Here is a 27680-nt window from a genome sequence, read left to right on the forward strand (position 1 = left end):
GGGGACGGTAGGGGGACGGCGACGGGGGGGTGGCGGGGTGGTGGTGCTGATATAGTTATACATATACATATAGTACTTGAAAAACTAGTTTTGAAAAGATGTATGACAGTATTACAGTATAAGAATTACATTTTCAAATGAGACTATAGGAAATTTGAAATACTAAATCTAAATACCAATTACCAAGATTTCTAAGTTGTGTTGTTATATGGAGCCTAATCAGAGTCAGAGGTTAGATTTTCCCTACTTCCATCGGCACGGTTTCCCCCTATATTTTTCAACGGGGGTTTGGGGGCAGCGCCCCCAACTTGGGGTCAAGGGGCAGCGCCCCTTGCGCATTCCCTGTTGTGATATAGGGCGGGGTCGAGGGGCAGCGCCTCGCGAGGCCAAAAATACTTTTATTATTTTCTGAAGGCGTCGGGTGTTATAAGAAAGGGAAATGGCGAAAAAAGTCATTAAAAAATGTTATGTTTTTTTTTTTTTTTTTAATTGCACTTTATTAAGTGACTCCGGCCGGGTCACGACCCTCGGACTCGGCGAGTCAGGGAATGACTCGCCTGACTCGGCGAGTCAGGCGAGTCACGCCCTCTGACCTGTTCGAGCCCGGGTCAGGGTCACCGCGACCCGGCAGGGGTCACCCGGTCCGCTGACTCGCGTGACTCGCCGCGAGTCACGAAACTCTGTATTATACAATTCCACATTGAAGAACCTTCAGATGGAATTTCAATTAAGAATATTCGTGTTGGGGAATCTGAATCTAAATATTTACCTTGCATGCTTCGGCACCATTTTGTTGTGGGTTTGCTATGCATTTTCCCGACCAACTTAGCACTTCGAGCTAAATTTTTGGCTTCCAAGTTGTGTAAACTTGCATCCCTATTCAATTTCTGTTTACAAATTGATTCTAAAGACATTAGAGGGATTTTCATCTTATTATCTAGATTCCCCTTCCATAAGAAACTTCTTACAGTTTTTCAATATCCTGAGTTGTAATTTTAGAGGCCTTGAGTATTGCCATAAAATAATTTGGGATGGCTTGCAAAATTGTTTAATTATTAGCATTCTCCTTGCTAAACACAACCATCTTCCCTTCCAATAAGCTATGCTTCATTGAATTTTGTCTAATAATTTATGCCAATAAGCTTCTTTGTTTGAACTTGTAAAGAACGAATTACCTAAATATTGGCTTGGGAGCTCTTCAATCTGGAAACCTAAAATCTATCGGATTCTTCTTTTTAGGTTTCTTGATATGTTGAAGAAATAAATTTTTGAGTTGGATGCATTAATACATTGGCCCAAGGGTATTGTATAGTCAGCAAGTGTTTGTTTGATCTGTTTGGACTTAGGGATGGAAGAATTTCCAAATAAGATGGTGTCATCTTCAAATAAAGAATGCGTTGGAGATATATCTGTACTTGGAAATTGTATACCCTTCCATCTTCCCTAACTATTATGTTCTATAATAGATCTGCTCAAAGCTTCAGCCAAGATGATGAATAGAGAGGGTGATAAAGGATTTCCTTGTCTAATCCCTTGAGACGAACTAAAGAAGCTGCTTGATTTGCGATTCATCTAAACTGAAAACTTTGTTGCGGAAATATAGGACAAGATCCATTTGCACTAATTTGGTGTAAAATCAAACTTCTCGAGGACTTGAATCAAGAAATTCCAATCTACTTTATCATAAGCTTTCATCATATCCAACTTAACAATAAAGGAAGGAATTTTATTTGATTGGATTGAGTGTAAGACTTCATGGGCTAGTAAAGAACCTTACTTTGTTTCTCTATTGGGGATAAAGCTTGCTTGTTCCTCTGCAATGATTTTGGGGATGAAGGATTGGAGTCTCAAATATATGGCCTTATTGAAGATTTTATAAATTGTATTACATAAAGAGATTGGCCTAAAATCATAATAGGAATTTGGAGACTTCACTTTAGGTATAATTGCTATGTCACATTAAACTGTTGGAGAATTGTACTTGATTTTCTTGACTCCTCTATTGCTCATAGAAGATCTAAGGAGATAAAATCCCAACATTTTTAAAAGAATAGGGCACCAAATCCATCAAGACTTGGATCTTTTTCCAAAGGAAGGGAAAACACCACCTTTTTAATTTCTTCCATAGTGAAAGGCTTCATTAATGAGGCATTATATTTTGCTGAGATTAGATTTGGAATGCAATCAAAGGATATTTGATCCTTGTATACTTGGGGATCCATTTTTTGTTATGTTCTTGGTGTTCAGGAGTTTTCTATAATGTCCCCTTCTCCTTAGTTCGCAGACATTCACGAGGTTGGCCTATCATTTGACCCTCGTAGGCCAAGGGAATTGATAAGGGGGTCATTTTGGCAGCAGCTTACGGCTTCACATTTTATGTCTACATGATTCTATGGTGAGATAAGGAGATTACATGTATGATGTCACGTGTGCACTTTAATTATAATATAATAATATTTAAAAGTGCAATTAAATTAATAATAATAAAGTGTAATTAAATATTATGAGAGGGGAATCTTCTAGAAGGAGACAAATCGGTTGGAGAAAAAGAATAAATAGAGAGGATTGGTTCATTGTTGATCATTGGTTATTTGACATCTTCTCTTGTGTAGACTTGTGGAGCTAAGGGTTTCTGTAGACTTAATCATTGGGAACGAAACCTCCCTATGATTTGCATAACTGAGGTGGTGAGAGATCCTCCGAGGGGTTGCAACTGAGAGTGGAGGATCATTTCAGTCCTTCACATTGTGCTCATTGGGTTTTATGTGCATCTTCATGGTAGACGATTTCTGGTGTGTTCAACCCATCTTCATTGTGCTTCCTAATTGCATCGATTTCTATTGAAGACATAAGGCAATTTATCCTAGAGGCATTTTGAAGGTGAAATTGGGAAGTTGTAGGTGTATAATCAGTTCTAAAGCAATTCGAACTTCCTCTCCTATTCCCACGATTTTGCTATTATCACCTAGTTTGGGCATCGAAACCTTCATTTGAGGACAGCGCTATTATTGGGGAAGGTATATGATCATGTTTTGTGGCTGAAAGGAGAGTTAAGTGCTGGAAATTAATTATTATCAGACCTTCAATCTGCAGCAGGGGCGATTTAAAGAACTATTCGATTTGGTATGTTGGAGGCTCCAAAAAATGAGATATTGCTTGCTTCTTCAATCTCAGGCTAGGGCGATTTATACCAGGTTCATTTGGCATCATTATTTCTTGTAAATTTTCAGTTATATGCATACCTCAATGGCTGCCATGTGTCTTCAGACATTCTGAAAATACATTACTAAGTTGCTAAGTGTTTTGGCACTAGTTGGTCATTGTAATTAACCAATTGTCTCATAAATAAAGAGTAATAAGGTTGCATATCATTTTCTCATTGTCTTATGGTTTCATACCAACTGTTTGATAAAATTCTAGGTAGCTGTAGGTGTGTGATTTTGCATTCTAATTCATGTGATTGCATTGGAAAAACACAAATTAAGTTGCGCAATCATCCTAGAGGTCTATATTGTTGCTTAGAAGTTGTTTGCAAGCCATCCTTTGACTAAACTTTGGGGCTAGTGCTTCCAAAACAAGTCTGAAACTTTTTAACAGTCAAAACAGCATAACACGCAAGTTATACAATAGTCTAGAAACCGCATAATGCATAGGTTATATAGATTGAGAGTTAGAACAATAAGTTGTCAGCCAATTGTTTGACGATATTCATTGCTTTTTTAGTCCTACAACAGCAAAGGATATTTCATTTTGAGAAGAACTTAATTGCCTCTGATTCTATTCTTTGCCTATTCATAACAGAGAAACGGGACTCGCCCGAAATCGCCCAAACTCGGCGAGTCCGGGTCCGAGTCAGGCCAAACAAGTCCCAGGGGCTCGGACTCGGACTCGGCCGAGTCTGGAGAGTAAACTCGCCAGACTCGCCGAGTTGGCGATTTTGGCCCAAAATCGCCAAACTCGGCGAGTCCCGAGCCCTGGACTCAGCCGGCGTTTGCATACTTTAAAACACAAAAAAAAATTAGTTTGCAAAGTTTTTTTAAATCCGTTTTTTTATCTTAATTGTCTTCTAGCCCTAAAAGTGACTTTCATTTCATTCACTTGCAAAAAAAGGAAGAGTAAAGTGAGTTGGGAAGAAAAAATAGGGTGCATAGAAGAAAAACCAGCAAGGAGGAAGCTCAAGTTTTCTTCAATTTGTCACATTGGAGCTGCATTGTGTTTCGATTTGGTGCATCAAGAGTTGGAGAGGAAGAGTTTGCAAGTCATTTCAAGCTTGTTGTAAGAGGTAAGATTGTTTTTTTTAACATTATTTTGTTTCTTATATGCAAAAATTCCATTTTCTATTCATTTCTTTTGAAAGTTTTACATTTTCTTGTATGCACGATCTTTTGTATGTTTGTAATTTGTATGTAGTTGTACTATGTAGGGTTGTATGTAGGGTTTGTAAATTTTTTTTTTTTTCAAATTGTAGGGTTTGACAAACCCTACAATTTTTAAAAAAAAAAATTTACAAACCTTACTTTAGTTTTTTTGAATGTATGTATTAATTTTATTTTGTATTTGTAATGTTTTATTGCAGCAAACTTCACTTTATTATTTGCCTCAACTTCAACTTTCACAAAACTATCCTAAAATGTCTACTTCAGCTTCTAGACCCCCCATGAAAAAGGACCCTACTTGGAAATATCATGAGGATTTTCCAGGGCAAGGAAAGGGGCAAACAAAATGTATGTTTTGCAAAACAATATTCCATGGAGGTATATATAGGCTGAAATACCATATTGCTGGTGTGCGTGGACATGATGCCGAACCATGCCTAAAAGCAATCTCTGAGGCCATACGTGATTGTTATGTAATGGTTGAGGAGATTGAAAGAAAAAAGAAAGAAAAGGAGGATCGAGCGGCCATTGGGAGAGAGACAGTTTTAGGAAGAGGGACACAGTTAGGTTGTGTTGGAGGCCCTTCTTCCTTACCTCCATATCGTCCCACTCAGTTTGCTACTGCTGGTGCTTCCGTTTCTGCTTCTGCTTCTATAAGTGGCAGTGCCACCGCCACTTCTCATGCTCCTACCACTAGTAGTCGTAGTGGGAATGTTACCATTGGACCTAGGATTCGTAAATCTAGGTTGGATTCCTTCTTTGTGCCTCGCACTACTCCTGGGTCCCAATCGTCGCTTGAGGGCATGGGTTGGAACAAGGAGGTCCATGATGCTGCTAAAATGGCAATTGGCAGGTTTTGGAGCTACAACTGTATTCCATTCTTTGTAGCCAGGTGAATGTTTTACTAACTTTTATGTTTGATAACTTTGATTGTTTTAATTTTTATACTTAACTTATCTCATTGAGTTTCTTTGCAATAGGTCTCCTTATTGGCAACAAATGGTTGATGCCATTACCATATGCAGGGCGGGGTTCAAAGCCCCTAGTGAGAGTGATTTGAGGGGACCCATTTTGTCTCAAATGGTGGATGATGTGAAGAAGGATTTAGATGAACAACGCCACATATGGAGCACTAAAGGTTGCACCATCATGACTGATGGTTGGACGGATAGGAGAAATAGAACTCTCCTTAATTTTCTTGTTTCTTCCGCAGGTGATTGATTAATTTTAGTTTCATATAGTCTTTAATTTTTTATTTTTTATCTAATGGTTTATTGAATGATCATTGACCTAGCTTTATTTTTTTATTTCAAGGGGCACCGTTTTCATCAAGTCCATTGATGCCTCCGCCCATTGCAAGAATGCCACCTACCTATGTGAGCAGATAGAGGAGGTGATTGAAGATGTGGGTGAGGAGAACGTGGTACAGGTGGTGACCGACAATGCAGCAAATTATGTTGTTGCGGGTAAACATTTGATTACAAACTAATTTTGTTTGCAAATGAATTACTATCTTGTAGTTTGTACCTCCATTAATTACAATTTACAATGCAACAAATTATGTTGCTGCAGGTAGACTATTGATGGAGAGGCACCCATCTATAGTTTGGACTCCATGTGTTGCTCATTGCATTGACCTCATGTTGGAGGATATTGGAAAAATCCCATGGGTCAAGAGATGTGTAGAAAGGGCAAGAAATGTCTGCAAATTTGTATATAATCATTCATGGGTGTTGGCTCTTATGAGACAATACACAGAGCAGAAGGAGTTGCATCGTCCAGGAATCACAAGATTTGCCACAAACTTCCTCACATTGCAGTCCATGCTTAGGTCTAAGCCTGCCTTGAGACGTATGATTGTTGGTGAGGAGTGGTCTTCCTCATCCTATGCTACCACCCCTACAGGGATAGAGATGGCAGACTGCATTTTTGATGAGCAAGGCTTTTGGGTCCCTTGTGATGAGATAGTGAAGGTAATTTTTTTATAAATTCTACAATTTAGCTTCATGTTTTATAAGTTATTATATATATTCTCTTATTTGCTCATTTTTCGAAATTACACAATATTTTCAATTTTGCAGTTTGTTAAGCCCTTGGTGGTTTTGTTGCAAGTTGCGGATGGAGATAAGCCCGCAATGGGCTATATATATGAGGGCATGGATAGGGTGAAGGAGGCCATCAAATTCGTCTATGGAGCAGATGAGAGCAAGTATGGTCCCATTTGGGAGATCATTGATAGGAGATGGCATCATCAGCTACATAGGCCCATCCATGCGGCAGCCTATTATCTGAATCCGGCATTCTGTTTTATCCCTTCTTTCAAGGTTGATGCGGAGGTCCTTAATGGGCTATATGCAATCATGGAGAAGATGGGACCTGCTGGTACTTCTCAAATAGACCTTTTTCGAGAGCTACAGATGTTCTCAGATGCACAAGGGGAGACCTTCTCTCGTCCTGTCGCCAAAGACGGTAGGACAGCTATGATGCTAGGTAAAAATAAATTGTTAGGCTTAATTTTAGTTTAATTCAATACTATATTGTAACTTGTTAAATGAGTTCATGAGTGAGACTGATTTTATTTATTTTTCTCATTTCAAACTCAGATCATTGGTGGAACTTTTTTGGCCCAGAGACACCAAATGTTCAGAAGTTGGCCATTCTTATCTTGAGCCAACCATGCAGCGCATCAGGTTGTGAGTGCAATTGGAGTATGTTTGAGCACATACACTCCAAGAGGCGCAATAGATTATCTGTGGAGAAGATGAATGATCTCGTCTTTGTTCACTACAACCTCCGCCTGAGAATGAGAAAGAATGCAACAGTTGACATGTCTCCTATCATTCTAGATGAGGTTGATCTTGAAGCAGAGTGGGCCAATGAGAATCAGACAGCTCCTGGGACTCCTACAACTGTATTTAGTGATGATGACATTGATTGGATCGACCAGGTAGATATAGAGGCTGAGGCTGTACCCATGGCAGAGGAGGAGCAGAGACAGGAAGTATTGAGACTCGGAGTGACACAGCTGTTCTTGATGTTGGTGAGCATGACACAGCCGTTCCTGATGTTGGTGAGCATGGCATGGTGTCACGGGGAGCAACTATGGCTGCTGAATCATCCAAGACCTACTTTAAATGCCTTCGCAAGGTGCTAGGGCGAGAGGATGCACAGCCATCTCAGCCATAGGCTTGTACACATGTAGTTGTATTTAGTTTTACTATTTACCTTTGGTATTTGTATGAAACATTTGATGATGATCATATGATGACATGGATTTTTTATTCCATGAGTTTTGTAATATTGTATACATTTGACAATATTTATATATCTATGTTTCTTATTTTCTTCAGCTACAATTTGCGTTTATGCTTATGTGATTGATGTATACTTGTGTATGTAATCAAATGAGTCGAGTTTAATGATGTTTTTGTGTCTTTAAGGTGTATTCAATAAAGGGTGTCTGAAACAAGTTTTAAATCTTTAAAAATCTCTAAATTTCTTGAGTTTTTCACTTTCTCGAGGCTGGAGCCAAGTCTGACGCCGAGTCCCGAGTCCGAGTCCGAGTCGGCCTTGCCGAGTCCGAGCCAAGTCCGAGTCCCGTTTCTTTGATTCATAATGATCTGACCAGATTTTTCTTGTTTGATAGAAAAGATAGTATTTCTCTGTTTCCTAATTTTTGTTGATATATGGAAGAATTTCTTATTCTTGTCACCATCTTTAAGCCATAGCTCTCTCGATTTTTGTCTCCAATAGATTTATTCTCAAGTTAGTAGTTCAGTCATTCTTTTTGTAGAGATTTTTTGATGATCAAAGGTAGTTGTCTCTAATCCGTTGGAAATTATGTGTTTGTGTACTTCCTTCAATGCCGATTTAACTTTCTCTTTTTCTCTAAATATATTTTTAAATACTTGAGAGTTCCATGTTCTGATTTTGCCTTTGATATACTGAAGCATACTACATAGCCGATACATTCTGGATCCTTTGGTGAAAGGGGCTTCTGCTCACCAAGTTTGGAGGAGCAAGAGGAATTGTTCATGCCTAAACCACATTGATTCAAATTTGAACAAAGGTCTGTGTAGCTGCCTAGTGGTGTTTTCTGTAATGGAAGAAATTATGGCATAATGATTTGACCCTGAGAAAGGAAGGATTTCTGAGGAGATGATCAAATTATCAAGGAATCAGTTTGGTGATAACAAGAATCTATCCAACCTTTCAACTATTTGTGAGAAGTCTCTTCTATAGTTTGTCCATGTGTATTTACCATTTGAGGGCAGTATATCAACCAAAGCATTATCATTTATGAATGAGGCAAAATCAAACATAGATTTTTGAGGTGGTATTATGCCCCCTTTCTTTTCCTCCAATGGGGTTAATGCATTAAAATCTCCTGCTAATATAACTTTTTTTTCCTCTAACCAGACTAGGATATCTCATAACTCATCCCATAGGTGTTGTTTGTCCAAGGTTGATGTGGGCCCATATATATTAAAAAGCCAAAATGTGCTATGAAAGTGCAAAGCCTTTACTAGAATCCAGTTTTTCTGACTGATAGCATGTTCTAATCTAGATCTGATTGGGATTCCATAAAATTGTGAGACCTTTTGAAGCCCCTTTTGATGGAGAGAAGACAAAATCCAATTTCTTCCATTTAGTGAATATTGCCTAATTTATTTCTTCTGATAGCTTAGTTTCCTGAATGAGGATGATATCTGCCCCACAAGCATCAACTTGATGCTTGATAAGGCTCCTCTTGCTAGGGGAATTGATACCCCTAACATTCCATGAGAGGATTTTCATAATTTATGAGAAGACCAACATGCTCTTCTTGGTCTTGTAGATTTCTTCTATGATGAAAGAATAACTTTGTCCAAAGTGGTTTGAATCCCTACCACTACTTGTTGAATTCTACAAGTCGCCAACTTACGACCCCTTCTGCTTGGAGTTTTTGTGATAGATGATTCTATTTTTGGGGTTTGGGAAATGGAAAGTGTTTGAGAATATTTAAAAAAACAAAAGTCTCCTCTTAGTTTTCCTCTCCCTTCTCTAAATTTTACAGATTTTCATTTTCTTTGTCTGACTCACTGTCCTCCATAGCTACTTCATCTGATATCTCTGATATTTTCTGAAATCTTGATCTAATGGCTATTTCTATTGCACTTTCTTCCAATCTGTCTTCTATATGGTATTTATTGAAATCTAATTCCTTAAGGGAATTTTTCAGATAGTGGATTCATATCACTATTTAGGATAGCATTTTGTGGGGTAGCCGGTATGTTGCTTGGCCATACCATGGAATCTTCAACATCCACACTGCTTAAGGATAGGACACATTTGTTTAGCTTCAAGATATTTTGATTAAGTTGGCATGATTTCTAATGTGCATCTCCTTGTGGGGATTGTTGCTCACCATCTTGTGAATTCTGTAATATCGCCTGTTGTTGTATGGCTGAAAGTGAAGGGCATATCATCAAACAATTGTCTGATAACCTGCTGTTCCAGTTTCAGAGTGTATAATCTGCATGTTATTGACACTGGACAGCCTTTGCATAACCTGCGTGTTATGCAGTTTTACTTGGCATATGACTGATATTAAACTTCAGACTTGCTGGTATGAATTATCAGACTGATATCTTTTCGTGTTATTGTCCCCAAAGCACAAATAATGTTTGCAAAGGATCTAATCTAAAGCTCATTGCATAAATAACTTCTTTTAACCCTTCCTATGCATATACATGAATTTCAAAGGTGAAATGTGCAGTTACAACCAACAAACATAAAGACAAACATTTGGCATGTGAACTACAAACCTTAAGAACACAAATATAAGTTATTAGAGAGCTGCGACACAATCCACTTTATTATATGCAAACTTCACTTACAAATGAACAAGAGGATGCTCTGGACTTTTGTCATACATTTAGTGGTATGCTTCAGATTAATGGCATTACATCAACTACTCATATAAATGATCAATGCATGACTAATTCATAAAGAACCTGGTGGTAGCAAGTCACCCTATGCTGGAGATGAAGTAGCAAGCAATATCCACTGGATGGAGGCCTCTTAGATGCCAAATAGACTCCCTCTCAAAATCGCCCCTATTTCTGATTGGTTTCAGACTGAAACAAATAATTTGCAATTCCCACGAGCTCCCTCAAACACCAAATATCATTGCTGTCCTTCCTTAAAGTGAGCGCTCCAATCAGAATATAAAATCGCTGCCTCTATATGCACAAATAAGTATATTCATGGGTCTCCCTCAGCTGGTTACATGGTCTGACAATGTCTGAGGTCAAAACTCAGAAACAAGAGAATGATATCATCTTCTATCAGCAAAGATTGGTGAAGATTTGAATATCCAAAATGTTTCCAATAAGTCCAAATCGAAATCTAGCAAATTTCGGCCTTTGGCCACCAATGAGCACAATGAGATGACTGAATTATCACCTCCTCAAATGCAACCCTTCAAGAGGTCTTTCACTCCCTCGGTTATGCTATCAATGGGAATTTTCGTTCCCAAAGACAAAAGATCTGCAGAAAACCCTTGGCTCCACAAAACCCAATCAATACAAATATCAATTCTTGGCTGCCTTGAAGCTCAACTAGATCTCCCTTTATACTTTTTTATTTCCATCTCTAGAAGCTTCTAGAAATAATATTATTTCACTTAAGTGACTTTATGATATAATATTAAATTAAGTCACTTTATTAAATTAATTAAATATAAAGTCACCTTTTAATTTTAATTTATTTGATAACTTTATAAATAATTAACTTAATACTATTAATTAAAATAATTAATTAAGCTATCCTTAAGAAATAACAATAATTGGGACAACTTAATTAATTAAATTAATTGATTATTCTTCCTCCAAAAAAGGGGACATTACAAATTCCTAGTAGGGAGAAACACTTTTTACCCCTCTACTTGCATTTGCATATTCTTGGCAATCCCCACAATCCCTTCAGAACTTACTAGTGTTTTATGCCATTGCAGGTAAAGATTTATTTTTGTATTTCTTACTTTTCCCACCAAGGTTATTAATTTCCGCTTCTATTTATCCTCCAAAACAGATCCAACATTAGGTGCACTTGGGTTATTAGGCTCTATTTTATTTTCCTTGGTAAATTTACTTATTGAAATCATTTCCAATTGAGAGGTTTCCCCTACATTTTTACAAATGTGCAAGTCTTTATCCTTACTTGATAAGAGCACTAGCTCCTTGTTAGATAAAGGCTCTGTTAATACTTGTTGGATTACTATTGAATCACCACCCTTGATTTCAGGGAACATTAGTTGGTCTATTGGGGATATGTCATTCAATATTGATTCTTGTTCTTCCTCTAGTACCATTTGGAGGAAGGTTTTGAAATCGGGTTTGAGTATGCCTTCTCTTCGTAAGAGGTTTTCTTTGGTGTGACCTTCATAGTGGTAGTTTGAGCAAAATGTCAATGGGTTCTCAAGAAGGTTCTTTTGATTCCATACGCCCATTTTGGAGTGAATATTTATTGATTTAGGGAAAGGTTTTTAAGTGTCTAGAATGACACATACTCAAACTGGAGCTTTAGGGTCTTCACAGAAAATGATATCTATTTTCATGAATATTCCCATCTTGTTGCCAAGTGTTTCAATTATCTCTCTTTCCCTGTATTCTAGAGCTAATGAATGCAATTGGACCCATGTAGGAATGAACTTAATAAGGGATAACGAGGGATAGAAGTTAGGGATCCATGGTTGGGTATAAATTCCTGCATCGTCTAAGAACCAGGATTTCCCCCTAAGAGCTTTATCCCTATTTTCTTTGTTTATAATGATGGTGACAAAAAACTCTAGTTCTTGTTCTAAGAAAAAGACATTGCTTACCCCTCTCCAATGATATCCAACTCACTCAAATAGAACTTTCTTTTGAGGAATAAAGTTCCAAAACTTAAATAAGTGCTCAATCTTTGAGGTCTTGGATTTGGGGGTTAAGGGATTCCTTTGCAAAGGCGATCTTTAGCTCCATATCTATGGTTGCTTTCTCCTTCTATGCCAATTTATCTATTTTTTCCAATGTCGCCTAGGTGGATGAAGGTTTTTTAAGAATCCAATACTGCCTCATTTGTGTACAGCCATGGTTCCTTCTTTATCTTGCTGAATTTCAGTTCTCCTTCTTCAAGAATGACAACAGTTTTTCCTTGGACGACAATGTTTGCGAAAGGTGCTCTTAGGGGTTGTTTTTGGTTTGAAGGGAGTTCTGAGGGAATGCGGATTTTCTTTTCATGAGCCAAAAGTATCTCTCTCAATCTTGATGGAAGGGAGATTGTGATGGGGTTCATTCTTTTTTCGTCTTAGAGAAGCTATCTTTTTTTTCAAAACAGTGCCTCTAGAAGTTTCGCCTGGGTTGCCGAGAAAGTCTATATCATCTTTAAAATATGTTCTAGGCCAGCTAATTTGCATGGTACGATGTTTCTTTGGGATTGGTGTGTTGAAAGGTTTACTCGATGGACAAGGGCACGAGATAGGTATGGATTTCGGAAAGGATGCTAAGTAGCCTCGAAATAGGGGATATCGTTGACGAAAACCGAAATATTTTACATTTGTTTGCCAGTCCCATTTTCCCAACCCAATGTCTTTCTGAGAAGAAAACAGGCCATTGCAGAGTCCTTCCAGATCCCTATCGGGCAAAATGTAGCCGTTTTGTAAACCCCAAATTCAAATTTCACCTTTCCTGATTGCCCTACATATTCGTCCCCAACACTAACAATTTTCATAAAAGATTTTAAATAATGTTTGTATTAATATTTTGTTGTGTACAGTAGACAAAAAGATTATTTATTGATTAAATCTCCTTTCAATTTGATCAATTATATAGTTTCTTGAGTTGTTTTCTTTCTATTCATGTAAAATTATGGTTTATTTTCATTTTGTATTCTTTAATTGTGTGTGTCCAATGCTTGTATTGACTATCTTGGTACATTTTGCCAAATCTTAGGAAGGACATATCTGGAGCAAACTTCATAAAATCTTTCTACAATAAGGTGATAATATTACAGGTAAATATTTCCATATTTTCATCCATGAGATACATAAGGGTAAGCTTTGGTTGAAAATTAGTAAATGGATATCTTATTATAAAAGAGAGGCATTTTCTTATGTGTCAATGCTTAAAGTATGCTTCTTGAGATTAGTGGAAATCACATTGGAAAAGTGGAAGCTATTGTGTTGTCCCTATTTGATATTTTCATAATCTCTATCTGTTCTTTTAGTTTTTTGAGTGCAATTTTATTTTTGGAATATTTATGAAATATTTATATGAACAATTAAAACACATACATTTCATATTGTTCTGCAAATATCTGAAAAATGATAAATACTTACACAATTTATAGCAAAACCCCAATACGATTCCAACCAAAAACCTGACTCTAAATAATTTAAGACAGCAACTTCAAACTTATACAAATCTAATTTGGATTCAGCAAACACAAGGCTCTTAAGGTATCGACCCTTCACATGATATAGTGCCCTTAACAAGGCAAACCAAAGGATTGAAGTGTCAGAAATTGTCCCTCTATTAGCTGCAAACTTAATGAAAACAAAACTTTATCAAATACAAAGCCAAATTAATGTTTATAATTCTGTACTTCTGTAATGTCCCCTTTTAGAATTGTTCTAGATGAAACCCTATAATAACAATTACCATAAATTAGGGTTTGGGAAATGACTTACAAGTAGGTATTTCTTTATTGTGCTCCTGAACCTAAATCCTGCAATCATCACATAGAAAACACAAGAGTATACATGTATACATATAAAACTAATGACATTGTTAGAGTTAGCTAAAGTATATAAATATATCTCCTAAATTATTATTACTATCAAACATATTTTGAGCATAGGATAGATTCGACCTAGCCCACCCATACCAAGCCTAAGAGAAGATCTTTGGCCCTCTTGGCCCAGTGGTAGGACTTAGACATACAACCGAGATATCCTACTTAGTAGGGGGTGCTTGTCTTGCTTCCCTATCCATGCCTCATCTCTTATAGTTAAAAGCTCATCATGGTAGGAATGGCATGGAGATATTAGTGCAGTTCTCAGCTTGTCCAATCTAAGCCCAAGAGCGGGGGCTTAGACCCTCTTGGCATCACTGGTAGGACTTTGACATCCACCCAAGGTATCCTACTTAGATGGCACCCTTATACCCTCTTATCTACCTCTCCCCCTTCCATCCACGATGAGGTTCAACATTTGCTTACATCTGAAATATACTAAAGGTTGTTCTATAATACATACCAAGCCCTAACATTTTCATAAATTCTGTGATTAATAATGGTGCTGAGATTCTATTCATTCAAAATAATATGATATTTATAATGCAGCGATGTTAACACTTTTATGACTGTTATTATTAAAAGATTATGGCTGAAACTAATTTGTAATCTGTAAAGCGGAAAATCGCAATCGAACCCTAGTTGCTCTCCCCTCTTCCAACTCCGAGGAGAGAGAAAGGAGGTCCCTAGGGTTGATGGTTTTCACTTGGGAGACTTTACATTCAAAAGAGGGGTTGAAACCCACAAGATCCAATCCCACACAATGCAAGATTGGATGCTAAATGAGTTTCAAGGGTTAAGACAGCAAGGCTACCCTCTTTTGTAAAGAATGTAGATAGAATGATTAGGTTAGGAATGCATAGAAAGTGAGAAAGATTCGCTTATAAACTGAGATAGGGATATAGGATGAAGCTGCGGACCTGGAATTAGCAGTAAAATGTCGATACGGCGCTGTCCTGCAAATTTGAGCAAAAGTTGACGGGACGATGGCGCCCGGCGTGCACATGGTCCTCCGAAAAATCCGCGAAACGAAGGGGGATATGTTCGTCTCTGCACAAGGATTCCAGATCTTCAATTTCAGCCGCGTACCTGCAACCTACACACAGAAAAGCGAAGACGATTGGGGGGTTAGGGATTAGGGGTTTGCCTTTAGGTCAAACCCCGGCTTTGGAATTAACCAAGAAATGAGAAATTGCTGTAAATGTAAATGTCTGTAATGTAAAACAAGTACTAATACCTTGTTGTAAGGATGTTTGTATCCTTATGTGCGAAGGTATAGATGTTGTTGTTTGTTGTAGGTTGTATGTTGTAATATGTGATCTCCTCTTCAATGGTTGAATCCTTGTCTTGAATGCAACACTTAGCCTTGAATGGAGACTTAGAAGGAATGGTTGAATCCTTGTCTTGAATGCAACACTTAGCCTTGAATGGAGACTTAGAAGGAATGCTTGAATGCTTGAATGCTTGAATGCTTGAGTATAGTTTCCATGCCTTTTCCATCATATCGAATGAAAGAGGAAAATGTAGTTTATATACTTGTCAATTAGGGTTGATAGACTGATTTTCCCGACCTTAGGCCGACCAGGAAATGATAATTTCCAATTTGCAAACAAAAAGACCCGAGACCCCATAGGAGACTGGGCCCAAAATAGGGCCAGGGACCAGGGCGCTGGGCGCCATGGTCCTGGGGGACCAGGGCGCCCTGGTCCCACCTCCCGGGACAGCAGGGTGCAAAGGAGGTTTAGGCCAGGGTGCTTGAAAAATGCAGTTTTTGGTGTCGTGGACAAGTTTCGGGGTCTCCATTCAGGTTCAGTGTTGCGTTGCCATCGTGAAGACCGAAATGCAGTCGAAATTGCAAGTGTCGCAATTTTAGGACGCTACATTTAGCCCCCACTTTAGCGGGAGTATGTATGCTCATACTTTCGGTAAAGTACAAGGAAACAACATTGAAAGACTTTCACCACGTCAAGGAGGCAAGACACACCAAGCCCCCAGTGGACTAAGGATCTTACGACTTCGATTGACAAAGTAAAAGGGAAGATCACAAGGGAGAACCATGACTGTCAGTAGTAAGGTTCCCTCACTATGAGTCATGCAAGAAAAATACCAAAAATTTTCAAGGCAAAGCTAAGTTCGCCAAGAAATTTTCAAGTATCTTAAAGGGATAGACAGGGTGTATGCCCCCCTACGTTAAAGCGATCGCACACGCCTCAACGGGGGTGATTGATTTAACGTAGTGATACACATAAGAAATGAGAAAGGAAAGGAGCACGTTATCACAAAGATTTAGCCCCCAAGTGTGAGATAAACCCAAGGATAATAGATACAAAACACAAAGCACGAGGTGACTTCGCTTTCCTCGGGGTCAGTATGCTGTATGATAAGTCATGTATATATATCATATGTATGTATGCATAATTGTTCTTCATTCTCCAATCAAGGAAGGTCACCTAGAAGAAGGGAACACATGTGTCTTTTGAGTCAACATGAGAGAGACCAAAAGAGGTCGCAATGCTTTGCATCGGCCTCAAGTAGACAACAGTAAGGACAACAAATAGAAGAATGAGAATAACACATAGAAGAAGTAACAAAAGAGAGGAGGAGAGAATCTGCTATGCTAATGAAACTAGTCTAGCATGTCATCTACCCCTCGATCTTGCTGATCAATGTTTCGGGAAGGCAGGGAACACGCTAGAGGAGGAACATCCAACATAGCAGATGGAGCTATCACAAGATCCAAACAAGGGCTATGTTCATGTTCCAAGCCACGTTGTTCTTGTCTAGGAGCTAGGATAAGTGCTTTAGAAAATTCGTTAGATAAATGGTTATCAACATCAACAAGTTCATATTCACTATCAGAAGCAAGAGGAGTAACATGTTCATCATGAATAACATTTTCATCTATATCATCATCAAGATTTATAAAAATAGGATCTTTAACCCGTACAGGATCAAGACCATCATGCATCTTATGTTTAGGAGATTTTGGAGAAAATGGAATAATGCTTGTTGAAGGTGTTTTTGGAGATTGCAAAGTTTGAGAAGCAGCTGCTTGAGCCCTAAGACGACGCTTTCGTCGGCGTTCGCGTGCAGAACGATTTCATCTAGTCTTAGTAGGAAGTGGAGAAGATTGAGGAGGAGGAATGTTCTCATCCTTATCACTTGGGTGTTTAGGTTGTGGTCTCTTAGGCTGGATAATAGGAGAAGAAGAAGGTCTCTTCTCTCTATAAAAAGAAGGAGGAGGAACTGCTCCATATAAAGGAGGAATTTTTGGTTTAGGAAGAAGACCAAGTCCATCATGACGAGGAGGTATAGGTCTACTTTTAGAAGGTTTATTAGGCATAGACATAGTCACATCCATAGGGATGGGTTGGGAATCTTCTTGAGGAAAGACATTAGTTTTATCTTTCAAAGGAAGAACTTCCTTCTCAAGAACGATAGGAATATCAAGTTTAGGTGTTCTAGGTTCACTCAGAGATAGGATCATATCTGTTTTCCACTTTTGATAAGATTTGAAAAGATGATCACTTCGCGGAGGAAGAGATTGGAATTGTTTAGGCCAAAAATAATCAATAGGAACACTAGAAGTTCTTTCAGCTGGTTTAAAGAGACTATGATTGACAGTAACAACTTCACCATTATGGGGAAATTTCAAACACTTATGAATAGGAGAAGCAATAGCTTTCATGGAAGATAGCCAAGGATAGCCAAGCTTCACACGAAATTGTTCGGATGAAGGAATAATAGCAAAGTTCACATCAAGGGATTTGTTACGGACCTCAATAGGTAATGTAATAGAACCAATTGCAGGAGAAGAAAATGCATCAAATAATTTCAGAACCACATCTGTTTTGTCATAGATCACTTGATTCAATTGCAAAGTAAAAAGAAATTCCTCAGTAATAACATTAACCATGCACGAAGGATCAATAAGCACTCCACAGCAAGGTGTATTCTTAACTTTTGCAACTATGTTTAAAGGACCATCAGGTGCCCTGATAGTTTCACTAGAATCAAATGTGATGGAAGGTTCTTTAGGGTTTTCTTGTTGCTCTACAAAGTTAATCACATTCGGAGTCATAGACACAAGACCATCAGATGAGAGAGAGGAATCATTAGTCTCAATCGCATTAGAGGTATGAGAAGGTAATGGATTAGTAAAAATCTGAAGATTTTGGTTAGGAGGAGCTACAGATGTATTGCCTTTATCATTCACTCCAGAAACAGAAATAGTATTATTATCAAACAAATCTTGAATTTCACCCTTTAAAGAAAAACATTTTTCAGTATCATGCCCAGGCTGACGATGAAAGTGACAAAAAGATTTGTTATCAAAATAAGGTGAAGTAATCTTTGCAGGATCAATTTGCCTTATAGGAGGAAGAGTAAGCACATTTTGTTCCAATAACTTATTCATAATACTATGCAATGATTCATTCAAAGGAGTATACTTTCTTTCTTTCTTGAAAAATTTAGAAATAGGAGGCACACCTGATGCTGCATTCACATTGTTGTTGATGATGTTTTCATTAAATTTGATGGAATCTCTGTTCGGTTTAAACTTTCCAAATGGTTGTTGACTGCTATCACCCTTATCACTCGGAGCCATAGGATGAGATTGTTCCATTTGACTCACAGTCAGTTGATAATTGTGAAGAGTTGCACACAACTGTTGGAAAGAAGTAAACTCAGAAAACAGAAGTTTGTCTCGAATATCTTTTTGTAAATTAGAAATAAAGATTCTTTGAATATCATTATCAGGCACTGGAAAAGAAATTTGAGCATACAAATGCTTATATCTACCAATGAAATCAGTCACTTTTTCTTTAACACCTTGTTTACAATGCATTAAATCAATCAAAGTAACTTTAGGACTTATATTGTTTTGAAATTGTTGAATGAAAGCATTTGCAAGTTGTTAGAAAGAAGTAATAGAATAAGAAGGCAACGAGCAAAACCATTGTAGGGCTTTGTCTCTTAACATTCTAGTAAACAGTTTTGCAAGCAACCTTTGGTCATAAGCAAAATCAGTACATATTGTTTGAAAAGTCTTAACATGTGTTAGAGGATCACCTTTACCATTATAAAGCTCCAAATGTGGGATTTCAACATGTTTAGGAGGGATAGCTCGAACAATGTCAAGAGAAAGTGAGCTCGCAACATCAAATGTGGGCACACTGAACTTAGATTGATTCATAGAGGCAATTTGTTGCTGTAAAGAAGAGACAGTTTGTGCAAGATTGTTAATGGTCGCTTTAGTCAAAGAATTCATATTAGATGTGTTAGATTGAGATTGAGGTGCTATGTTATTGAAAGAAGGTAGAGAGTAAGGTGGTGGGACCCTATGATAGTTAGTCATAGGAGATGATTGGACAGGAGGAACACTACAAGGAGGAATGGGATGGTTAAATGAATTGCCCCCTTGCGTCATGTTCATTTGTGAAGATGTAATAGGAACACTCATTGAAGGAATGAATGAAGAAGTCGGATTAAATGAAGGAAGAGGATTAATTGAAGAAGAAGGATTGCCCCCATGACTGGTGATCACAGGAGGAATGTCTTGTATAGAAGTAGCCATTATGTTTGATGTAAAGGTAGGTATGCTAGCAATAGAAGTTGTCAAAGGAATAGAATGATTAACTTGAGTAGGAGGTTGTGTATAACCTAAAGTTTTAGCACAACTCTTCATAGGCATCACATTCGAATCCACAATGTGTGCAATACCACGCAAAATATCAATTCCATTCTTATCACTTTGAAGCATATGTTTTAGACCCTCAATTAAAGGAAGAGCTTGACTATCAGGGTATTCTCGAGACATCCATTGTCGAAAATCGTCAAATTGATTATCCAATTTCGAAAGTTGTTCTACAGAAACCTCATGGAGAGCTTCTTCATCATTAGGAGGATTAGAGGAATTACCCATGTCCTCGTTAAAAAGGCTATTCAAATTAGGTTCCATCTCCTCGGTAATTAAACCTCGGAACGACTTAATTCTACGGCTTCGTCTAACGGGAATAGTGTAAGTAGGGCTTATTGTTGTAAAACTCATGCACTAGAAAAAGAGAGAAGATTTTGAATTTAGAGATAGCAATTTTCAGTAAAATCAGCCGATCTTCTAGATTTAAGCTGTTAAATGCAATCACGACAGTCTCCCGAAATTTCGGAAAAAATGTCCGGGACTGAAATATCCCTAGCCAATTTTTTTTTTAAAAAAACTTTAAAACAAGTTGGATTGCAATAACTTAGATGATTGTACGTTTAAGTTAGAATATAATTCCATGTGCTGAAACAACTCTACCCAGAATGCGCCGTGGATGGCGAGCATTGGTCAGAGGATCTTTAAAACAGTTGCTTATGCAGAAAACTCTAACCAGCATGGCGCCGAGATGGCGAGCATTGGTCAGAGGATCCCCTATTCTAAAACTGGAATGGGAACTCTACGCCAAGTATGTGCTGCCCACTCCAAACGGACAGGGGCGACCATAAGACGGAGTGAAAACTATAATGCTTGTTTGATTAGTAATGCAGAAACTGAAAACACTCAACACCCGAAATGTGCTTTCCGACCCAAGAAGGGAGAGTAGCTACCATAGGGTGGAGGATAAACTGTTACAACAACTTTAATTGAAATTGAGAATTACAACCAGAATTGAGCAAGAAATCAAGACTGCCAGTACTACTGTCAGTTTTACAAAATGCGTATTCCTCTGCTAATATCTTGTGAAATTTTTAAAGGATCAGCATTACATTATGAAGAACCATTCTGATTGTAGATAGAAATTCCAAGCCCAAATGCTTCAAGGATCAAAATACTGGATTCCAGGTTCCTGTTACAAATCTGCACATTCAATGAATAAAACAGTAGTCTATGGGACTACTTCACATGCTCATATTCTTCACGTGTGACCTCCAATTGACCAGAAATCAAATGCAATCAACCTTAACAATGGAGATGCCTAAGACATGTCAAAGAAACAAGACCCAAACCCATGCATTAAATCTGTACGAATTCCAATGCACCCCAAATGGTACGGCCCAGCTGAATAGTACGATTTGCTCTTAAAAAAACAATGCAAGCTCCAAAAATTCCACAAACTTGGAAAATGCAACGCCTAGGTCTAGCAAAGACAATGGGTTGATACCCAGAACAATATTTTTGGTATTTTATGATTTATGAATGAAAACATGGATTCGCTATGTCCTGAATGCAGTAAACTGAAAACACTAACATGCCTAAGAACTAACAATGCAATACTCTGAGGACAATAAGCTAAACAAATGCAACACATAAAGAGATTAAATCACCACTAGTTGTTGTCTTTCAAACAAGAAGCGATGCCTGTGCTAGAAGGCCTTCATTCCTTGAAGCAAATCCCAGAGCCAGACGGCAGCCAGACAAAATTCTGCAAAAGATCCCTCCATGATGCACAAGACTCCAATATATAGATTCCTTGGACTCCACGAAACCCTAAATGCAACTTCACCTCAAACCCTAATCTCACCTTCAACATAGCGTCCCATCTTTCCTAGCGCAAAAGTCAAGGTATATAATAAAGTCTTCACCTTGGTAAGTCACGCCTTGGTTTTGACTTTGGCTTAGGACAAAAAAAATATTAAATATACTCCATGAAGGCGCCACCCTTAGAAACCCCCTTTTAAGTTGTCATTAAGTCATTTGACTAGGCCAAGGGGTAAAATAACATTATAATTATAATGTTTTTTAAAATTGAAATTACTTGACTTCTCAACCTTGCATTCTAGAGCTCGAATCTGTCTACGCCCTTTTGAGTCGACTGAACAAGAAAAGGAGATTGCCTGATGCCACCTGGATACTGCCAAAAATAGAACTTACTAAAAATAGTAAATTCTAAGAATTGCCTCGAAAGCAAAGATGAATATACCGTTGCGAAGCTCTCTGAGCAACCAGAAAGAAGCCGCCAAGGAAACCACCCAATATGAACAAAGTCCTCCTCAAAAATAGGAAACCCTAATTATACCTTCCGACTGGCCTCCGAGTTTCCAAACAAAAGACCAACGGTCGCAGAGAAAATCAGGTCCAAGAAGGGGACATTACAGGGACCGTGGCGCTCGGAGTGCACACGGTCCTTGCAACTTTTTTCGAAATTTGCAGGGATGAAAGGTATGATGATTTTAGAGCTAATCTGAAAAAATTGAGTGATTTTACGATCTGTAGATAGGCCAAATTAAAGTTGCAATCTCAAAATTGAACCCTACCCAGATTGTCAAAAAATGCAAAATTTGAATTTTGAAAAAGAGAGGGAAACTGAAATTTTGAATTTTATGATTTTAGAGGGAATACCAAAGGCAATGCAAATTTTGAAATTTAAAAATTGACTCAATTTCACGCAAAATTCAATTTTGAAAGCGGAAATCAAAGTTGTTGTAATTAAGCACTTAATTTCAAAAGTCACAAATTGCAAGAATTTGAATAAAGCACTGAAATTTCGAATGAATGCAAACACACTTTTCAGATTTAGGACAGTAAGAACACAATTTTGACACAAAATTTCAATTTCAACAATTTTTGAATGATTAGGGGCCTTAAACCAAGCAATCACAAGACCAACTTTGGCTGTAATTTTGAAAGTGTTATAATTGATAAAATCAGCCAAAATTCTGGATTTTAGCAAAAAAATACAGTAAGATCTAACTCCCGAAATTTCGGAAAAAATGTCGAGGACGATGGCGCTCGGGGTGCACACGGTCCTCGCAACTTTTTTCCAAATTTTCAGGGATGAAAGATATTGTGATTTTATTGCGGAATCCAAAGTTACAGCTGATTTGGAGATGTTTTGATCAGTGAAATTGTCGGACAAAGGTTGAATCAAGAGGGTTTCAAAAATTAGGGTTTTGACATTTAACCACTTAATTTTCAAAATTAAAGCACAAATATGAATTGATAATTTGTAATAGAAGGGCAGATCTGAAATAAGCATTAACAATTAAATATTTCACAAGTTCAATTTCAAAAAGAAAATTTTAGGGTTTTTTATGCAATTAACCTCTAAAATTTGCAAAAGATCAAACATGGAAATGTAATCAAGGAATCCAATTTTCAGATCTAGCCATGAAAAATCAGAAAGGATGTTCACGTCAGGTTCACCAAAATGTAAAGCGGAAAATCGCAATCGAACCCTAGTTGCTCTCCCCTCTTCCAACTCCGAGGAGAGAGAAGGGAGGTCCCTAGGGTTGATGGTTTTCACTTGGGAGACTTTACATTCAAAAGAGGGGTTGAAACCTGTTGACGTGTCTGAAATCGCATTGCTGCAAACTTCATACGGCCAACGCAGAATAGAATAGCCGACTGACTATCCTACTCTCTCTTGAGATAAGGAAGTCTCTAATGCTGTTTTCTAAGTTTGATCAAAGGAGACTACCTCAAGGTTTCTTTTGTCAGGTCTTGACTGCGGGATCTCTCAGTAGCTTGATGTGTTTATGCTGGAAACACAAGGGGGACTTATGTTTAACTGGCAACAAGCTAGTCTGCTGTGATTCTCGAATTATGCAATAAAGAGCAAAAGGAAAGGGTTAGGAGATCTAAAACTAACAACACGAGTATGCGGGTAGACGGATTCCACATAACCAATTCCTGCTTGGCCAGAATGGCTCACAACCTTGCAGGAACGGTGCAATCTTCAAAGGAACTTGGAAGATTTTCAGATTGGAGACGCACGGCTAAGCACCCAATTCTGGCGCAGCTCGGACGGACACCTGCAATTGAACTAAGCACAATCGAAGGCTCAAGTTAACCACACAAAAGGATATACAATCAGCATATCCTCAGTGGTATGAGCCCGAATCTATCAAATACCTGCACACCCAAAACATAAAGATCTATCTAAAATGCTGAAGGAAACCATGCAAACAGGATGAAAACAAGACAATAAACACCAAATCAATGTTGATATATTGATCTCATCTGCCTATTACAACAATTTCTGCAGCATCTCTATGCTACTGCTAAGATCTAACCTATTCTAACTCTAAAATCTAACTATCTAGCAATTTCTAACCCTTTCTAACAATCTCTCAATCTCTAACAATCTCTAACCATCTAACCTATTACAGAAGAAAGGCCTCTGCCTTTTATAGATATTACAATTTTGAATCAGAGGCCAGGATGGACTGCATCTAAGGGCCCTGATCTGTCTTCCAGAAGCTGGCAGCCTTGACCCATGCCTAATTAATTCTCAGTTATCCAACCAGCAACTATCTCAACTACCTGCCACTATTTGGCTTTAATTCAGGTCTATCCAATCTTCTTGGTGGTTGGGAATAGTTATCCACAAAAATATCTTGCACGGGACCCATAGGCAGTTTTACAATAAAGCAATTTCAGCCTTAAAACTGAATTTCTGGACTTAAATCCAGCTGTGTGCTTCTTTGAGAATGCATAAACTTGCAGCATTCAGAGTGTTCTTTTGCCTTTTGCCTCCAATTTCGCCGGTGGACTTCATCTATGTTCAACGGCACGGTTCCCAATGCTCGGTTGCTCTTGCGCTCCTACATCTTTTCTTTTCCAATCTTCAGTGCCTAGCCTTGAATTGCGATCCTTCCTCGATTTGCGTTTCAGGTCTTTCTCCTGGTTCTTCGATGACGTCCTGCGATCAACTAATTTCACTTCATTAAATCAATTTGAAAAATTAAATAATTTAATTTAACAAACATTAAATTTAATGGCGTCTGGCTTGAGAAGCTCTTTGCGAGATGTATCTTGAAAATGCTTCTCTTTCTCTTCGATTGTGAAATCCGATCCTTGGTCTTTTACTTCTGCGTGATTTTACCTTTCGAGTCTTGGACGTTTTAAATGGGTTTATGGTGCGATTCTGGAGGTTTGAAGAACTTCTGCAGATTTTAAAACTCTAACTCTCATGCTTTTCTGGTAAATTTCGGAGAACGGAGGGCACCTTTTGAAAAATAAAAAAATTCGGACCCTTGCCATCCTTTTGCAAAATAAGTGAACTTCGGACCTAAACATGTTTACAAAATCGGAGTTTGAAGGCGTTTTACAAATTTCTGAGCTTTAAAATTTCGGGGCTGGGGTCCGAAAATGGGTGTCCAAGGCAAACTTCGGATCTGGAGGAGCTTTGTAGGATTTCGCACCTTTATACCTTTTTTTCGATTTCGCCCCATGGTCCGAAAATGGACACTTAAACGATTTTCGGGGCTTGAAGCGCTTTTGGTAAATTTCGGATCTAAAACGCGTTTTTTTTTTTTTTTTTGTGTTTCCTAAACTCGACGCACTTTCTATTTACCTCCGAGGGTCCGAAAATGAGGGCGCTTAAGTGGTTTTCGGACCTTGTAACATATTTCGCAAAATCGCGTTTTCACTTTTCGAACCTAAAAACGCGTTTGGAAATTTAGAAGAAACTTCGAATTTCGGCCCTAGGGTCCGAAATTGGTGCTTTAAGTGAAATTCGGACCTGAAGGCACGTTTGCAACATTTCACTTTTTCGGACCTCCTGCCAGTTTTATCAAATTTTTCACTTTTTGGCCCAGGGTCCGAAATTGGACAACTTAAGTGATTTTCGGACCTCTGGGGCATTTTCGCAACTTTTGAACTTTTTCACAATTTGGCCCCAGGGTCCGAAATTGGGCATTTTGGGCGATTTTAAACGTTTCCTCAAGAAGTGCGAGCTTGGGCACTTGGGCAAGTTTGCCTAGATCTCCCCGGAGGATCATTTAATGGAATATAACATTTAAGTATAAGTGACATTTCCATATGTCTTTCTCCTTTCTTATACTTTAAGTTATATTCCATATATACTTTCAGGATGTTTGAGAGTGGTTTCGGCCCTCCAAGAGTTATATTGCAAATTCTAGTTTTTGGAGGTTTCCTCAGTTTTCAGAGTTAGCCAAATTTCAGGATCAGGGAATTCCAGACTTAGCCAAATTTCAGGATCAGGACAGAAAGGCACAAACTGGGGGTCCCTGTCCAAGACGGGGATGGGTGTGCGATTCGCACAACAAAACCCACAAGATCCAATCCCACACAATGCAAAATTGGATGCTAAATGAGTTTCAAGGGTTAAGACAGCAAGGCTACCCTCTTTTGTAAAGAATGTAGATAGAATGATTAGGCTAGGAATGCATAGAAAGTGAGAAAGATTCGCTTATAAACTGAGATAGGGATATAGGATGAAGCTGCGGACCTGGAATTAGCAGTAAAATGTCGATACAGCGCTGTCCTGCAAATTTGAGCAAAAGTTGACGGGACGATGGCGCCCGGCATGCACACGGTCCTCCGAAAAATCCGCAAAACGAAGGGGGATCTGTTCGTCTCTGCACAAGGATTCCAGATCTTCAATTTCAGCCGCGTACCTGCAACCTACACACAGAAAAGCGAAGACGATTGGGGGGTTAGGGATTAGGGGTTTGCCTTTAGGTCAAACCCCGGTTTTGGAATTAACCAAGAAATGAGAAATTGCTGTAAATGTAAATGTCTGTAATGTAAAACAAGTACTAATACCTTGTTGTAAGGATGTTTGTATCCTTATGTGCGAAGGTATAGATGTTGTTGTTTGTTGTAGGTTGTATATTGTAATATGTGATCTCCTCTTCAATTGTTGAATCCTTGTCTTGAATGCAACACTTAGCCTTGAATGGAGACTTAGAAGGAATGCTTGAATGCTTGAATGCTTGAGTATAGTTTCCATGCCTTTTCCATCATATCGAATGAAAGAGGAAAATGTAGTTTATATACTTGTCAATTAGGGTTGATAGACTGATTTTCCCGACCTTAGGCCGACCAGGAAATGATAATTTCCAATTTGCAAACAAAAAGACCCGAGACCCCATAGGAGACCGGGCCCAAAATAGGGCCAGGGACCAGGGCGCTGAGCGCCATGGTCCTGGGGGACCAGGGCGCCCTGGTCCCACCTCCCGGGACAGCAGGGTGCAAAGGAGGTTCAGGCCAGGGTGCTTGAAAAATGCAGTTTTTGGTGTCGTGGACAAGTTTCGGGGTCTCCATTCAGGTTCAGTGTTGCGTCGCCATCGTGAAGACCGAAATGCAGTCGAAATTGCAAGTGTCGCAATTTTAGGACGCTACATAATCCTATAGCCTTAACTAGATGTTTATTTGTATCAAAGTAATAAGAGAATGATGATCAGACCATGACACTATAATACTGAGCCCATATCGCTTGAACAGTATTGCTGTGAGGACATGATTAAGGACTGTCCAAAATATGATGTATGGAAATAAATAGTACATAAGTATTATCAAGTTAACAGAGTATTATTTTCATACCTGTTGCCTTCCGTTTTATTGGCTAACTGCAAACTTATGCTTCAGAAATATTTTCTTCTCCTTGGAAATGTTATTGGTTGATTCCCTTTTTTCTATTCCTCCCCTCTCCCACGAATGATGATTGGGTTTCTTATACTTGTGATGTGTTGACGTGTCTAAAATCGCTGAACTTGCGACTTCATTCGGCCAATGCAAAATAGAATAAACTCGCTAAG

At 38.4% G+C, this 27680-nt stretch overlaps 1 protein-coding gene across 3 annotated transcripts in view; it reads left to right on the top strand.

Annotated features, from left to right (window-relative positions):
* The window catches only part of LOC131056059 (pectin acetylesterase 8), a 252809-nt gene that overhangs the window by 162484 nt on the left and 62645 nt on the right, over positions 1 to 27680 (top strand). For all 3 annotated transcript variants that reach the window (XM_059209803.1, XM_057990392.2, XM_057990383.2), the window contains one exon: positions 13352 to 13412. In XM_059209803.1, coding sequence (XP_059065786.1) covers positions 13352 to 13412 — 61 coding nt within the window. The remainder of the gene's footprint in view (positions 1 to 13351; positions 13413 to 27680) is intronic.

The sequence above is a fragment of the Cryptomeria japonica genome, chromosome 8, assembly GCF_030272615.1.
Source record: "Cryptomeria japonica chromosome 8, Sugi_1.0, whole genome shotgun sequence".
In the NCBI taxonomy this organism is placed as follows: Eukaryota; Viridiplantae; Streptophyta; class Pinopsida; order Cupressales; family Cupressaceae; genus Cryptomeria; species Cryptomeria japonica.